Below are 16,751 nucleotides of genomic sequence, written 5' to 3' on the forward strand. Positions count from 1 at the left end.
AAAATGAGTTAATTACTATTTTTTTTTTCAGTTTTAATAGGTTAATTGCTTTGTTTTTCTGAGTTTAGTTGCTTATTTTAGGGTTATTTTAGTTCAATTGCTTAATTACTTGTTTTCAAATAAATAATACAGTGACTTATTTGTAATTTATTCATATAATTTAAATTCCTACTTTATTTTTTTTTTCAATAGAATTACAATTTCTATTCTTTCCCCCAACTATCCAACCAAAGGACCTGTAAGCCATACTACGTTGACTTTGATTCATCTGTTCTGCATTCGCCTGAAAATGGTGCTTCCCGACGCCAAAGAAGAGCCGGTATACCAAAATGTCATCGTTATCTGGCATGGGGAGCTGATCGATGACGTTGTTCCGCCATCGGCCGTTGAATCACGAGGGCGAGATCCGGGCCTTTGGAGCAGCCTGAGCCTCTGACACCTTCTCATGTTCCTCATCGCCAGACCTTTATCTGCTGCCTCCAGATCGCCTCTAAGATCTTCCATGCCCTCTGCGCTGTCGGCACTAACCTCAACGTCTTCTCCTCCGACTCTTTTGCTATTCATCCTTCCAAAATCAAGGTTATATATATGCTATTGTTGTTTCAATGGTAAGTTTTTCAGTTCACAAACACTCTACGCTGTTGTGCTTAGTACACATATGGATAGATTCGATGATAAATTATATATTTCTAGAATGTTTTTGCTTACAAGTGTAAAAAGTTTGTTTGGTCATTTACTGAGAAACTGAGACTTGTCAGGTGTATTAATCTTTTGCCGATTAAAATAATAGAGTTTTATAAATTCTAAATAATTTTTATATAATCTCATAAAATTTCAATTAATTTAAAAATGTTTTAGCATTCATGAAAAATTTCCCTTCCTAGGAAGCAATTAGGGGTTTGGCTTTAGGACAGGGAAGAAGTAAGCATTGAGACTTCACCCAACCCCACCATATGTGGCCTGTGGCACTATGCTTGTGTGGTTCACCAGTGATTTCTTTATTTCATCAAACTCATACAAGATTTCATGGAATATTTATGTGATAAAAAGTGAAAATTTATAAATTTGGGGATTGAGGGATGATTTCAACCAGAGAAAAAATGTTTATAAAAGTTTTTACTATGAAAGGGTTTAATGAAAGCTTGAATACCAATAATAAAAAGTTTTTAAAAGTATGAATTGAATACTACCTAACTTTTAAAAACTCTTTTTAGAAGTATAAATTGAATATCATTATGTCTATGAACTTTTAAAGATTCCTTAAAAGTTTGAATTGAATATTTTTAGACTCTTGAAGTCTATAAAAGTCCACAAAAAGTCTTGATTTAATACACCTCTTGTAACCTTGATGAATTCAAATGTGAATGGACTTAACATGAATGAAGTTAAAGGAGTTAGGAGTATGCTTTGCTCTCCTCTCCACATTAATCATTTAATTACAGATAGCTGAGTATACTGCCTAGAACAAATTACAGACTTATAGAGACTAGTTTTTTTTATGGATTATTTGAAACAGTGTAATTCTGATGTTGACTGATTGCACATGGTTGAATACTACTTGTGTAGTGCTTGGTGACTTCAAGAATGATCTTAGATTCTTGCTGAAGTTCCTCCAATCATGTTAATAGGATCTTGATGTAACCTAGAATCCTAGATAAAAAAGATTCCATCATGGTAGTTTTCAATTTCTTATCTAGTTTAGCAAAGCTGCTTTTTTGAGTAGGGGAAAGACCAAATCACTGAAAGGTTTAAAGAAGGCCACACTATTCCTGATTTACCTTTATCATTACTTTTTTTTTTTTAAAGCTAGGATCTTACCAAAGGTACCCTTCTTAGCAACAGAGAGCAGTTAATATGCTGTTGTCCTTGTGAAAGTCTTGTCGACTCTGTCTAGGCTTGGATGGTAATCTTAATTTATTATGAGATTCAAGCAAACTTCCACTGAACGTCATATATATTAGAAAGTAATCACAAAGTGTAATTGTTATGAAAAAGTTTTCCTAAAATGTCTGATGGAGCTCTGTTAGGGAAAATAAAGAAATAAATCTTGAAATAATTCAATTCATGACAGGTACCCGGGCTGCTTGGAGGATATGCCTAACTAATAAGGTTCCGGTACAGAGAAAACTTGATCTTGCTTAGAATTTGGGGATACTAGAACTCTGACAAAGGGAGATCCAATCTGCCTTCCTAAGTTTTTCTCAACTGACAAAGCTCACAGCTTTTTGTGTTACTAACTTACCATCCCTTTTCATCCTTGGTTCTTTTAATCTATATAGAACGTTTTGTATTATCCATTTCATATTTGTCCCCCCAATTTTGTTGTGCATTTTGCAGGTTTGTGTTGAGTTTGGATTGTCTGGAGTCGTGAACATAGAAGCATAAAAGCAGTTGCACCCTCAAGAGGATGGGATTTTAAATTTGATATCTCAGTGTGAAGCTCAGTTACCAGCAGGGACTGGAGAAATAGTGTATATAACAAGGTATTCTGAGAAATTAATACGGAGTAATTGTCTAGGTTTGAAAGGGGTATTCAAGCTGTTTGTGGTTCACTTTTGCTTGTGAAACTATAGCTGCCTGATTGGCTAGAGACTTGGCCAAGAGCAAGAGGGCAAGGTATAGATATACAGAGCTTGTGTAGGCACATGCTGATAAATATCCATTTTAGAACTTGCTTATGATTCGTGGTAAATTGTTTTTTTAAAAATTTATATGATTTCAGCTTCGTTGGACTAAACCTAAGCGTACAGGATCCCATCTACCGTCAATGGATGTAAATTGCAAGTCGCGCAATTAGCCTACTAATCAGATATTAGTATTGATGTGCGCACAAGGGATTCAATTTAGACTTTCCAGCATTCTTAGGCGATTTTTCCCATACATGTTTTCAATGAAATTCGAACTCCCACATTGTCGCCTCCTGTAATAACTTTGAAGTTAGATGAGGAATGAACGAACTGTGCTAAGCCCCGAAGGCAGGACCATCTTTCTTGCTTTTGTGAGATGTGCAGCATTTATTGGAATGCTTCCTGATTTGTTTTAATGCTCCTTTTGCTTACTCAGGGACAAGAGTAGGCTCTGTGTTTTCTGCAATCACAAAGCGATTATTTTCTTATGACCATGGAGATTGAACAGTGCAAATACATGGTTGGTCAGCTGGCATCCCAACCCATATACGCAGATCATTCAGACCTTCCACACTCTGCATTTGCTATTCATTTATTATTCATTTCTGCAATCCCAATATGTAGCTGCCTTGTATCTTTATTATGTATTATTAAAAGAAGTTTTTTTGGTAGATTTTACTTGGAGTTTCTGTGTGGATGTGGGTGAATTTCAGCTCATTTTCTTGACAATAATAATGCACTGAAGTGCTTCGTGCTTACTAGTTTCGACCATAGAAAGAAAGCAATACAACAAATTCCATGTTTCTTCGTCGAACTTTCAAGGCCAAGAGAAGAGCAAAAACACTACAAATTGCATTGGTGAAGCATGCTATGCTATGCTTATATTGTAGTTGAACGACGACGACGATGAACGCCGGCTGTTTGTTTCCGGTGAAAACCTTTCAACAAACTTCCCTAAAGAAGCGGCTTTTCAGGGCAATTGCTCCTCGATTCTACGTCACACACACTAAACGCGCCGCAAGTCTTAAAAGCGCCTCAAATTCTTCTCTCATTGCTTCTGCTAGTGCGTATCGTTCGCCCTCGCCGAAGATGGAGATTTCCGGTCCGGAGAAGAAAGAGCAAGTTTACCAGTACATTGTCGTGATGAGGCACGGAGACCGCCTCGACAACGTCGACCCGCTCTGGATTACTCAGTCCGAACGGCCCTGGGACCCGCCGCTCCACCAACAGGGCAAAACCCGAGCCTTCACAATTGGGCAGAGGCTCAGCCAAACTCTCGGGGCTCCGATCAACCGCGTCTTCGTTTCTCCATTTCTGCGCTGCCTCCAGACCGCATCCGAGGCGGTCCGAGCTCTCTGCACCGTCGCCGATCCCAATAATGTCTCTTCAGATGCCGTCTCCGTCGATCTTTCCAAAATCAAGGTCTCTACTCTCTCCCCTATCTATCTATCTATCTATCTATCTATCTATCTATATATACCATCTTCCTCTACGTATTATGGTAAATGCATCAATTCGTAAATATTCTACTGTATTAATGCTTGTTGATGAATTGTGTATGCTTTTCCTGTTGATGTATAACTATCTGGATTCAAAGTAAACGAAGCAACTAAAAGAGGAAAAACAAGGCAAAACTTGTCTTCTTTATTAGGTAAGTAAATGTGGAGAAGAAATTGCGAAGATCACCTTTGATTTGTAAGCCATATAACTCCTTTCAGAAAAATAACAACTGATTGTTATGCAGATGTTTATATGTATGGTCCTTGCCTCCTTGGCTCGATTTGTTTGCAAACAATTACTCATCAAATGTTGAAATTTGAAAGTTACAGGATAATTATGAAGTTGGATTAGCTGGGTCACTAGTGCAAGTGTAGTAAATAAAATGTTGGACTTTTATTAGAACTTGAACTAATTAGACTACTGAAAAATCTTAAAGGGTGTATAAATTTTTGAGTTAATATCCAATTTAGTCATCGACTATAGTAATTTTTTTTCTTTCTATTTAGTCCTAAATGACTTTTTGTGCTTAATTAAGTCTTCGACTTCGATAATTTTACTTAATTGAGTTATTGGTTATTAGAATCAAGGACTAACTCGAGAAAAATCAATATAGTTGAATACTAACTTGGGTAAAACCATTATAGTTGACTAACTTAGGTAAAACTACTTTAGTCGAGGACAAAATTAGGTATTAATAGAGGTAAAATTACCAAGCTATGTTAACAGAGGACTCAATTAGGTGAAACTATTAAAAGTTGAGGGCCTAATTAACACAAAAAGTCTTTTAGTACTAAATCGAGAAAAACCACTATAGTCGAGGATTAAATTGGGTATTAACTCATAAAATTTCTGACCAAACATCAGAAGTTTGAGTATGCAGCTGCTGCTTTTTGTTATCACTTTCATGACAATTAAATGATTAATCTGCTTTATTTTCTTGTGCATTTCACAGGTTTCTATTGAAATAGGATTATGCGAAATGTTGAACAGACAAGCAATAAGAGCCAATGTAGCTCCAAAGGATGGAGATTTTAAATTCAATATCTCTGAATGTGAAGCTCAGTTACCCACTGGAACTATAGATCACAGTGCAGAACGAGTCTACGAGAAGGTATGTTCCACTCCACTTGATGAAATCACCGTCCACACTCTATGTTGTGCTATAGGTTTAAGTAGCTTCTGCTTGTATCACTATAGTTACCAGAGTGGGAAGAGTCCGCGCCAGCTGCAAGGGCTCGGTACATGGAGGTTGTTAAGGCACTTGCTGATAAATATCCATCTGAGAACTTGTTGCTTGTGACACATGGTAAGTTTTATAGCTTAGCTCGACCTTTTTATTCGTCCCGTTCTCAACATCACACAAATGCTTTTTGTGATTTGGAGAGCGGTTTCTGCAAAAACCTTGTGCATATGTTTGACTAGTGTTTTGCTCACCCAGGGGAGGGAGTAGGCTCTGTATTCTCTGATATCATGAATGGCGTTATTGTTTATGACGTAGAATATTGTGGATATACAATCTTAAAGAGATGTATCCACTTGGGCGAGAACCAGTCGTTTACTGCCGGAGAGCTTACGCAGCAGAGTGAATTTGGCATAAAGTTTTTGGCTGCGGCTGATGAGTGATGATCCTACACTCAACTGAGATTCAACTCTTCTGGCTAAGTATTCATTTCAAATAAACTTTTATTATGTCACTTGTGATTCTTGAAAACATGCCCACTTGGAATGTGTTGGATATTAACCTTCGATTGGTTGTGTGAAATTTGATGAATTAATTTTTTATATTGCATTTTGTTACTTCAATTTCACTTACAAAATTTAGCCGGGAAAATGTCATCATTCTTGAAAATTATAATTGTAATGAACTCGTCTAAGAGCATCCTTATTAATGGAGATATTTCACGGTTATTGAGGAATTTTTGTAATTGTGGTTAGCAAAGAGAAAATGAGAGGGGAGAAAAAAACACAAAATAAATCTAATTTAAAAAAAAAATATGTAAACAGGCGCGCCTGATGCGTCCGAGTGGACGCTACTGTGCACGAGACGCGCACAGCAAGCTGGCTTCATTGAATGTGACGTCAGCCCATTACTGTTCCTATGAACTTCATTTGCAGGAACAACAAATCTTTCTCTCTCCATCCTCATGTTCACTGATAAGGTTGGCCTAAACGGCTTTTGAACAGTAGAGACATGCAAGTATTCATTGTTAAAAGATTATAAAACCATAGTTATTGAAAATGATACTTGTATCAAATTTTTATACAAGTCAATTGTCAATTTGTCACCTTTCATACTATGTTTTTTAATGTGTTCTAACTCCTTATCTACCTATTTAATTCAAGCTACATTCTTTATTTTACTTTTTCAATTTATCTTTTTTATTTTCATATTAAGCTTAACGTTCAAAATGGTTTGACTTGATAGTCTTATTTGATTTAAATTATAAGGTTATATTTATCTATTCAATACTCTTTCACTTTTAATCGTGTCTTATTACCATATCATTGCAAGTATTATTGAGTGATAGTAAAAGCACTGAAATAAATAATGTTCATTAAAATCTTCTCTGAATACAATTGGATCGGTAATTTCACTATAATACTAAGAGGTGTCCAAGCATTTTGCTTCTTCTTCCCCCCCCCCCCCCCAACTTAAAGGGGGTGTTGGCTTTTATAGGGCCTCCCACAGGACATGTTGGCCCCGAGAAGTTCGAGTACAAGTCTAGAGGGGGAGGGGGTGAATAGACTTGCATAATTTTTAAAACTTTAAACTCAAGTAAACTCAAACTTAGTTTTTGGAATTGAGTACGCAGTAGAAAATGTTTGTTAACCTCTTTTTAAATGAATTTCACGATTGGTCTTTTTAAATCTTAGGTTGTTTAATGCAAGAATATAAGTGCTATAAATAAATAGAGAGAGATAGAGAATTTTTAAGTGGTTCGGCCAAATCCAGCCTACGTAACTCTTCTCCTAAACATAGGAGGATTGCACTAAATTCCTTAGTACAATAAAGAGCGATTGTGCCTTTCACAAAGCCGGCCATAATCCTCTAGGTTTTTCACAAGTCAACACTTGTTATTCCGCCTCCTTCTACTAATTCTAGTAGAGATAAATTGCTTGAACAACAAGTTTGCTCTCCAATCTCCAACTATAAGACTCGGTTTGATGACTTCTTGTTGATCGCCAACATATCTTGCTCTTGATATTGAAATTTGAGCTTTTTCTCTCATCTCAACTAGTCAACTAGATCTTTAGCTTGCTATGCACTTTATATCTCTTGTTCGCGAAAAAAAAAAAAAGGCCAGCACCTCATTTAGACTTGAATGGAGGTATTTATAGACAAGTTTGAGAATTTGTCCGTGGGAGGGAAACAAATTTCAAACGTCTCATAACCATATTGCAATGGCCAATGGTTATTGAGTAGGTTGCTTTTTCATATTTCTAGCCGTTTGATACTGCTTTTCGCGTATGCTCCTTACTTTCTGAACTGTGCAACATGTTTACGCCTTTTTAGGAAATCTACCTTGGAATGTGTACCTAGGACTTTTTTTTTTTTTTTTGTGGTAACATTCTTATTGTAACTTTAGCATTTAAGGATGTTTACTGGTCGCTCAGAGAATGTTCGAACAATAGATGCGAGAAGGTTACCATTGACTTTTCATGGTTAACATTTCGAATATTTCCTTCGCAACCTCTTAGATTTGACTTTCCTAAGTCAATCCTGTACTATTCAGAAATAAACTTCTCACTTAAGTTAACATTATGTGTCCCCTTACTTTCCGGCTAAGGTTGGACCTTTCACTCTTCGGCCATAAAACCTCTCAGTCTTGAACTCTTCGTATCTTCAACTCTTCAACTCTTTGGTCTTTAACTTTTCATAGCATCAACTCTTTGGTCTTCTAGGATTTCTTTGACTTTTCAAAGACTTACTTCTCGAAGGTGTATTCTCAAAGTTACTGTGCTGGCCTTTCGAAGCTTAAACTATCCTAGGATTTAATTACTTTTCGAATTGGATTACTTTCCAATCAATAAATTTCATTCTCTAAGTTACAATAAGTAACATTCCTAAGTCTAAAAATGAAAAAAAATAATTGGGCAGTAAAAATTTATAACTTATTTGGTATGATCAAAATCTAGAATACACATTTTCCTAAATCCTAACAGGATACATGTCGTGAATCCTACCATGTAAGGTCACATGGTGTCCAAGCATAAGATGGTACCCCGGTTGTGCCATGTGTCTACATTGCCCTATTCAGTGCTAGTGGGATGGAGGGAATGCCACTTTTGGGATTACCGACGTTTTAGCCTAGGTCGTCTTAAAGGTTTGAAAGGTTGGTCGAAACACCAAGGGGTCAGAATGGGTCGGTAAGTAAGCGTATAGCCGTATATGACCCGTATATCCCCATCACAGGCTCCCACTTCTCATTTACGCACGAAGTGTCGTGTGAATAATGAGTAGAATGCCTTCCTCCATTGCATCTCGACATATGTAAGTTCGGATTCCACAATAGGCTCTAGGTTCCAACCCATGGGCCTATTAGGCGCCTGTTGTGCAAATCACGACTATGATACTTGTCGCGGATCGTAGCCCTTGATTTGCGCTCTAAGAACATGTGTCAATTATCAAGGGATCCTCGGTGCACACGATAAACTATTTTAGATTTCTGCCTTTCACCTTTATAAATATCGCATAAGTGAAAGGCCATTTGTTACTTTTCTCACTGTAAGATACTGTAGTTTCTCGAGCTGTCTTTTAAAATGTTACTTCCCATTTATGTTTACCATTGTTCTTGTTTCACCTTCTGGTAAATTTATTCTACCCTTCCCTCTTGTTTTCTTTAATTACGTCTTGCTCCTTTCTAAATGAATTCCTTCATCCATTTTCTTCAAAAGAACAAAAAAATGTCGAATACGGATAGTCAAAGCGCCTCTACTCTCGACTTCACCAATATATAAGTTGACATAGGATCTTTCTCCATTTCTTCAGGTGATTATTCATCTGCTATGCCTTCTCAAACGTTATATATATATGTCGTCCACATTGGTCACAACCATCACCTAGTTGACCCTCCTGGGTTCTAGCTTCACTGCTAGAGAAGGCAACCAAGTTGGTCGCCTTCTACACGGTCGGCATTGATGTTTTGACTTGGTTGCCGGAGTTTGGTCGGATGTTCGTCGGAGGTTGGTCGGAGTTGACCGGAACTCTAGTTGACCTGCAATTACAAGTCACAAATAGGTTATTAAATATAGTTTGAGGGTTTATTTGACCCTTTGGTAAATGGAAAATCCATCAAAAATTTTGTGGATCTATCACTTTTAGTATTTTGACCAGGTCAAAACACTGAAAAAGTTGTTTGGTAAACAACGGTTTGGAGCATATTTGCTGCTATTTGAAACGTTGTATTTAACTTCTTTTTTTTTTTTTTTTGAAACGCTCAGAAGGATAAAACGCCCTTAGAAATCTTTTTTTTTTTTTTTTGGTTATTCGTGGAGCCTCGAGCTCCTTTAATAAAGAAACCCAATGATCATTTCCCTTTGCCTATTCGTTGTGGGTAGAGGAGCTCAACGCCTCTCTTCAGAAGAAGTTGTTGTTGTTGTTGTTACTTTTGTCTTATTTTTATTTATATAATAATAATAATAATAACAAGAATAACAACATAGTTTTATGCAAATGATACATATTAACCGCTAACAGTAAAAGCTAATTTTATCAAATATCTCTTCACAAATCGCTAATACAATCCATTGGTCGAAAGTGCTAACACAATTCGCTACCCACTACCCGCTTGCCAAATCTGCTATCTACTAATTGCCAAACAAGGCCAAAATATTCAAGAAATTGAATATAAAACAAGTTGAGCCTTTTTTTGCGTCTTCATCAACATGATTCATGTAGACAAATTGTGTTAACATTGTACGAGAAGTGGAGTCATCTTCAATAATATTAACTAACTTGTCATTGCCATGGAAATTAAGGTACTGATAGTTTTGCAAATGATCTTGTAAGTGCACCCAATGGTAGGCTTGATTTAAGAAATAGGGAAAGCATAAATTATCCAAGCTACTTCATGCGGGGAAATCCATCTTACACTTTGATATTCTTTGATCTCATCAAACTTATGAATATTAGCACCATCATATAAACTAAGGGTGTGTTTGAAAAGCAGGAAAATGGTTTCTGGAAAATGATTTCTGGAAAATGAGTCATTTTTCAGAAAATATTTTCCTTTCTTGTGTTAGGCTGTAGAACAGAAAACTGTGTTGGTGTGTTTGGCTCATTTTTTAGAAAATGGGTAGGAAAATGAACAGAATTATATAATTGAATATTTTAATTAATTTGTTTAAATGTAACAACATTTATAACAAATATACAATCCAAAAAATAAAATAATCACAAAAAATCACAACAAAATAATATCTATCTCATAAAAAATAAAAACAATAATAATAAAAAATAAAAGTGGCCGACTGGTTTAAGATGTCAAATAAAAAAAATAAAACTCATAATATCTATCTCATAATAAAAAAATAAATTATTACTTAAAAACAAAAAGAAAGAGTTGAAGATGTCAAGAAGATGGGATGAAGATGAAGAAGTTAAAGTATTTAGGAGGCCTAAGGAGATGGAAGAAGCAAAGGAGAAAAGCAAACTTTGGAAAATAACTTCCCAAAAAAAAGGAAAGTCATTTTTCATAAAATTGGGCTTATTTTCCATTAACCAAAAAGTTCATTTCCATTGACTCTATTTCCCTTCTTCCCAAACACCAAAAACCCGGAAAATGATTTTCAGAAATCATTTTCCAGGTTTCCAAACACATCCTAAGATTGGACCAATCATGTCTCTTATATACACACACTTCATGCATTTGATCCTAGTACATACTTGACCAACAAATATGGATTAAAAAGGACAACCCAACTAATATCAAGTGATGATTTTTTACCATGGTTACTAAATTATCCCTCTTATTTTATATATTATATAAAGTAGAAATTTTCATCTAACTTAGGGTGTGTTTGGAAACCCGAAAAATGATTTCTGGGTTTTCTTTGTTTGGGAAGGCTTGGAAAATACGGTCAACGGAAAACAACTTCCGTTGACCATGGAAAATTAGTACTTTTTCCGGAGTTCGCTTCCTCCCAGCCCAAGCCGACCTCGCCTTCCGGAGTTGCCTTCCTGCTCGCAACGCTTCATCTCCATCACCCTGACTGAGAAGATAGACACCGGCGCTGGTTTCCGACCGAAACCAGAGCAGATCTGTTCTGGTTTCGGCCGGAAACTAGAGTAGTCCAGGATGTCGCCTCTCATCTACGGGAAGAAAAGAACATAGGAGAAGGTCGCCGCCGCACCTCATCGCTGCTTCGCCGGATCTGGAGAAGGACTCGCCGGTCACCATGTCGCCGCTCGTCTACGGGAAGAAAAGAACAGAGGAGATGGTTGCCGCCGCACCTCATCGCTGCTTCGCCGAATCTGGAGAAGGACTTGCCGGTCACCATCATCGTTCATTGTTGCGGCTGCTGATTTGGGTAGCTGAGGGAGGGAAGCTGAATATTGAAGATGGTGGTGGTGGAAGGTGGTTCGGCACTGATCTCAAATGATGAAAATATGCATTATATACTATTTATTATATTTAATGATATAATAAATATTATTATTTTTTTTACAGTAAATAATAAATATTATTAGTTTATATATATTTATATTGTAAATAAAATTATAAAAATATATAATTATACATTTCTACCCATTTTCAACTTATTTTCCGTAAAATGAACCAAACACACAAAAACAGTTTTTCAGAATGTAACCAAACACCAGAAATGAAATCATTTTCCGAAAAATGACTCATTTTTCAGAAAACATTTTTCAAAAGTCATTTTCCTCCTTTCCAAACACACCCTTAGTCTCATCATTAAAGAGTCGGTGATACTTATTTTTACAAGATTGAGCAAATTGTTTTTGTTGGTGGTGAAGCATACAAGCATGCTTAGGATCTAGACTCCGAATTCCCATTTCATTGCAATTCCCATATTTTTTTTTTCCTTTTATTGGCATGCTAATTAATTATAGCTAGCACAGTAATCAATGTATATATTTGCTGCCAAGTTATTAAAAATTGCATCCACTAGTAAATGTAATAGTAATAAATGATGGGAGGAAATAGTAATAAATGTTGGCATACTTATTGCTTCATATTTATGGAGATAATACAATACTTTCTCTATTTAGAAAGATATTTTGAGCGGTAAAATCTAACAATCTACTTTTTGAACATTTTATTTTTATATATGTATAGATAGATAGATATATTATTATTGTTGTTGTTATAGATAAATAGGGGGCAATCTAAGAATATTAAAAGGTAATCTTAGGACATTTTTATCCCTTCTCCCCTAATCTCTCCATTTTGTGAGATCAACTTTTCCACATTACTATATAATTTTTTTTTTCAATCCCCTTTTTCCCTATTTTGTGAGCCCTACACTCATTCACAAAATTTATTATTTTATTCACTTTCCTATAATTATATTATCTCCTTTCTCATTTTGTTTGTCTGATTCAATTAATGAGGTTGACTAAAATTATTTTTAATATAATTTTTCATAATATTAAGTTTAATATTAGTATATAAAATTTATTAGAGGTATTATTAAATACAAAAAATTAAATCAAAAAATAATTAAAAATTATTAAAGAAAATAAGCAATGAAGCAAACGTTGGTTTGACCCATAAATAGTAAATATAACAGGCAAAATGAGATAGAGGAAGTAATTTAAAATTCAATTTTAAAAAAAAAATTTAAATAATGATGAAATAAAATAATTTTTGAATTACAAAATATAATTTTATAAATTAATTCAAATAATTAACACCACATTCAAATTCGCATACGGAATTATGTACGGAACAAATTAACATTCGAAAACGAATATAAAATACTAAATACTAATAATTAAACAATTAAAATTTTTAAAATAAAGTTAACGCATAATTACTACGATCAAATTTAAGAATAAATTTAACAAATGAAAATTAAAAAATAGAAAAAAAAAGGAAGAAATTATCCCCTTATAAATTAGGAAATGAAACAAGAATTTTTTAAATTTTTTGCAGCATCAACGAAAAAATAGAGGTGATGTTCTGTCCTATTTATTTATCTATCCTATTTATTTATTTTTATTTATATTGTATACCCCAACCCCACCCCCACTCCCTCCCAAAAAAAAGTTGCAAAAGGCAAGTGGTCGCACACTCGCACGCAAGCACACTATTGGCGCGTGCAATTGGCAGAGATTGCTTCTCCCCTTTCCTCTCCGGAGGTGTTTTAGAACATCCTTATTAGTGAAATTTTTTCTCGGTTCTTGAGCAGTTTTTGTAAGTGTAATTAGGAAATTTTTTCTCGGTTCTTGAGCAGTTTTTGTAAGTGTTGATACGGTATAATACGGAAGAGAATATTCGTATTAATATATGGTAGAATATAAGAAAGAATACTCTAGGTGTGACCGAGCTCCGTGACAGTGGATCAGCGGCTCCCGGTCTCTTTAGCTGCTGTTCAAGAGGAAAAAGCCAAAAGTCCTCTTCTCTACATTAAATGCGCCTTTTATAGCGGATATGGCCAGGCCTACTCCGGTCGGGCTGCATACAGGACACGTGGCGGACATGCACCGGTCACGCTATCGGTCCACTGCGCTTACGATAGGTGGATATGAGACCCCCACTTCGAATCCCGCCCGGGTTGCCGCGGCGGCCCGGAGTGTAGTGTACAAGGCTCGGCAGACCGGGAATAGAATCTAAGGGCCTGGCTGAGTCCTTATTCAGAGAGAGAGGTCGGGATACGGAGACCGGATTTTAGCCCTATCATCTAGCCTCCCAGCCCGGTCTTTTACGATCGCTGAGGAAAAAGTCCGGGCTGTAAGATCGGATCCGGGTTGCACTATCCATGGTTGATCAACAGAACGGGACAAGGAAAACGTCGTCGGCGGGTGTCGTCAGCCCTAGTGTCCACGTGTCACGTTCGCACGAACCTCGGAACTTGGGCCTAGGCTAGGTCTACGGCGTGGGGAGCCGAACCGTCAGCCCCTTCTTTCTCCCTCTATAAAAGCGTGGTACGTACGGTGTTTTCGGCTTTCACGAACGAGACAAACTCAGAGCCTCCCGAGCTACCTAAACTTCCCGATCTTAGCGTTGTCGACCTCAGCACGTTTTCGAATTTTCTTTGACAGGTAACTCCCTTTGCTTATACTCGTGGATACATTCGTTTTACGATTTCGGGTGATCTCGAGTCCCGGGCTGACCTTAGTAAGACACCTCCTTGTCCTTGCTAGGTACAGCCATGAGCGGATCGGATAGTCAAAACCTATCCCACCACAGCTACGGCGACTCGGTCGAAGTCGGATCGTTCACGGTCTCGACTTATGACTCTGACCTCAACGCCATAGACACTTACTCAGAACCCGAGGGCTCAGTCCGGGCTCATAACCAACCGAGGGTTGAGAATGACGAAGCAGACTCTCGGCCCGTTATGGAGCCTCTTTCCATGGAAGCAGGGCCCTCAGGTCGAGGGAAGCCTGCCCCTACGGCCTATGGTAGGGACTGGTTCGCCGGTCTACCAGTCGATTCTACCCCTCCAGTGGCCGCCAGCAGGATCCGATTAGACAGCAGCGGCCTACGGCGACACACCAGTCTTCTCACTCGCGGGGAGATCGAAGAAGTCTCGGCCCTGTTAACTGGGACTGTTAACTATGAGACCAAACGGTCGTTAGGGAGCATCGTCGATCGAACGAACGGGGACTGGCTCGGGATGCACTTGGATTCCATCAAGGCCCCGTTGACCTTCCCGTTCCACCCCTTTTTGCTGGGTTTCATGAAATACTATGGTGTTTTGCCCGGGCAAATTGCCCCTAATGCCCACCGTACTCTCGCATGCTTCCCACAAATATGTAACCGCCACGGTCTCCCAGCGACTCTAGAGCTTTTCCGGTACCTCTTCTCGGTCCGGCCTCTATCTATCAAGCACGGGGGTGGCGTCCTATGCATACAGTCTCGTGAGCACTTCTGCAAAATTTTACATTTGCCCGAAAACAATAGAGGCTGGAAAAACCGAATCCTGTCGGTCCAATACCCGTGGCCGCTTCCTGTTGACCGAGAGTGGCCAGAGTTCGCGACGGAGCACAAACGACCTAGGAAAAGCCGGGCTCTAGACGACGCGGCCATAAAGATTTCCGCCGAGGAATACGAGTACGAGGTCTTCCGATCTCCCGAGGAATACCTGGAAGCAAACCTCGAGCCCCCCAGATATGATTTGCCCGAGAAGTACACGCCTAAGAGGGCGGTGGTGACGGTTGCCGTCAGACCTCCCCCTCCTGAGGCTGGGTCACGAGGTTTGTAAGACTTACCGATCCGAGGTCGGTTTTACGAAGGTCGGTATGCTAAGTCTGTTTCGTCTTCTCTCCTTTCAGGTGCCATGAGGAGCTTCCCGGTATCAGCTCGTCCGCCTGCACCCGCCAAGAAGATCAGTCTGGGGGCTAAGAAGGCCGAGCCCTCGAAGCCTGCGGATCCTACCGGCGAGGCGCCAGTGCCCGTCGGTCTACCTTTGGACGCGACCCACCCTGCCGATCTGAACAACGAGCAGGATGCAGCCCGGGCTGCCAAGCGAGGGAAAGAGAAAGAGGTGCCCGAGGTCGAGGAGGTCGCGGTCGTGAAACGTTCCCGTCGCGACGGGTCCGGGTCCACGACACCCGTGATTGACGTGCTCATGAAGCACGGGGACGAATCCTCGGCCGCTCTGCTAACGAGGATCTGCGCCGCGGCTCCTCCTCCGGAGAAGACAAGCGGATGGTCGACCGCTCTAGTGGGAGAGCGCATCGCTCGCGACCTCATCCAGGTATCGCGAAGTGATTAATCGTGTTCTTGTTAGCGTCTACCGGTCTTCTCACCACCTTTCTCTTTTAGATGGCGCACTCGGTCACCGATCTGTATGCCCGGGCCAAGGACGGGGACGAGATCCATCGTCGGGACGTGGCCCCGCTCAAAAGGTCCCTTGCTAAGAGGGAACAGCGGATTAAAGAGCTCGAGGGGAAACTGAAGACGGCTGAAGAGACCGGACGGAGGATCCTAGAGCGGGCGGATTTCGGCGAGAAGGTTTTGACGGATCCCGTCCTCCTGGCTAAGCATATCTGCCGAGGGCGGGAGACAGGTGAGGCCGTTCTTGCGGCCATCTCGCGCACGCCGGTCGGGGAGGACTTAATGTACGAGTTCGGGACTTGGGCGTTCAACAGTGGTCGTCGAGCCATGCAGAACGACGTTCGAGCTGCCTTAGAAGTCTCGATCGACGACGACGACCTCCACAGGGTTTTGGCCGTGCTCCCCGAAGAGGTGCCCGACCCTGGTCCGACGCCGTTCTCAACCGTCTCTGAGGGGCAAGTACTACCGGTCTCTTTCACCGACGCTTCCGCTGGACCAACGGCGGAGGTTGCGGAAGCCCCCGATGCTGGACCAGCGGCAGAGGGTGCGACGGAACCTGGGGCCGAGCAGTCGGCCGAACGCCCTTAGACAGTAAACGCGGGAGCCCGGCCTCGTTGTGCCGGGTATTATTTCGTTTTGACGACCTTTGAGTCGT

General features: G+C 39.4%; 1 protein-coding gene across 9 annotated transcripts; it reads left to right on the forward strand.

The window, feature by feature from the left end:
* The first annotated feature begins 223 nt into the window (after positions 1-223).
* LOC116029362 lies at positions 224-5,909 on the forward strand. 9 transcript variants are annotated; one of them, XM_031271336.1, is made up of 6 exons: positions 224-608; positions 2,072-2,109; positions 2,338-4,049; positions 5,080-5,238; positions 5,325-5,433; positions 5,566-5,909. In XM_031271336.1, exons 3-6 carry the CDS (start codon positions 3,534-3,536, stop codon positions 5,748-5,750), a joined length of 969 nt encoding a protein of 322 aa, XP_031127196.1. In that variant the 5' UTR covers positions 224-608; positions 2,072-2,109; positions 2,338-3,533; the 3' UTR covers positions 5,751-5,909. The 9 variants fall into 9 exon arrangements, with proteins under 9 accessions (XP_031127196.1, XP_031127189.1, XP_031127192.1 ...); XM_031271329.1 differs by having other exon boundaries at positions 224-2,616; positions 2,723-4,049; XM_031271332.1 differs by having other exon boundaries at positions 224-2,616; positions 2,751-4,049.
* Positions 5,910-16,751: the final 10,842 nt, after the last annotated feature.

The sequence above is a fragment of the Ipomoea triloba genome, chromosome 9 (genome assembly GCF_003576645.1).
Source record: "Ipomoea triloba cultivar NCNSP0323 chromosome 9, ASM357664v1".
In the NCBI taxonomy this organism is placed as follows: Eukaryota; Viridiplantae; Streptophyta; class Magnoliopsida; order Solanales; family Convolvulaceae; genus Ipomoea; species Ipomoea triloba.

Bases quoted from the DNA above. Each gene is read 5' to 3' on its own strand.
- LOC116029362 (XM_031271329.1), top strand. From the start codon at position 3,534: ATGAACGCCGGCTGTTTGTTTCCGGTGAAAACCTTTCAACAAACTTCC. The intron at 4,050-5,079 runs GTCTCTACTCTC...TGCATTTCACAG, and splicing joins TCGATCTTTCCAAAATCAAG to GTTTCTATTGAAATAGGATT. The intron at 5,434-5,565 runs GTAAGTTTTATA...TTGCTCACCCAG, and splicing joins CTTGTTGCTTGTGACACATG to GGGAGGGAGTAGGCTCTGTA.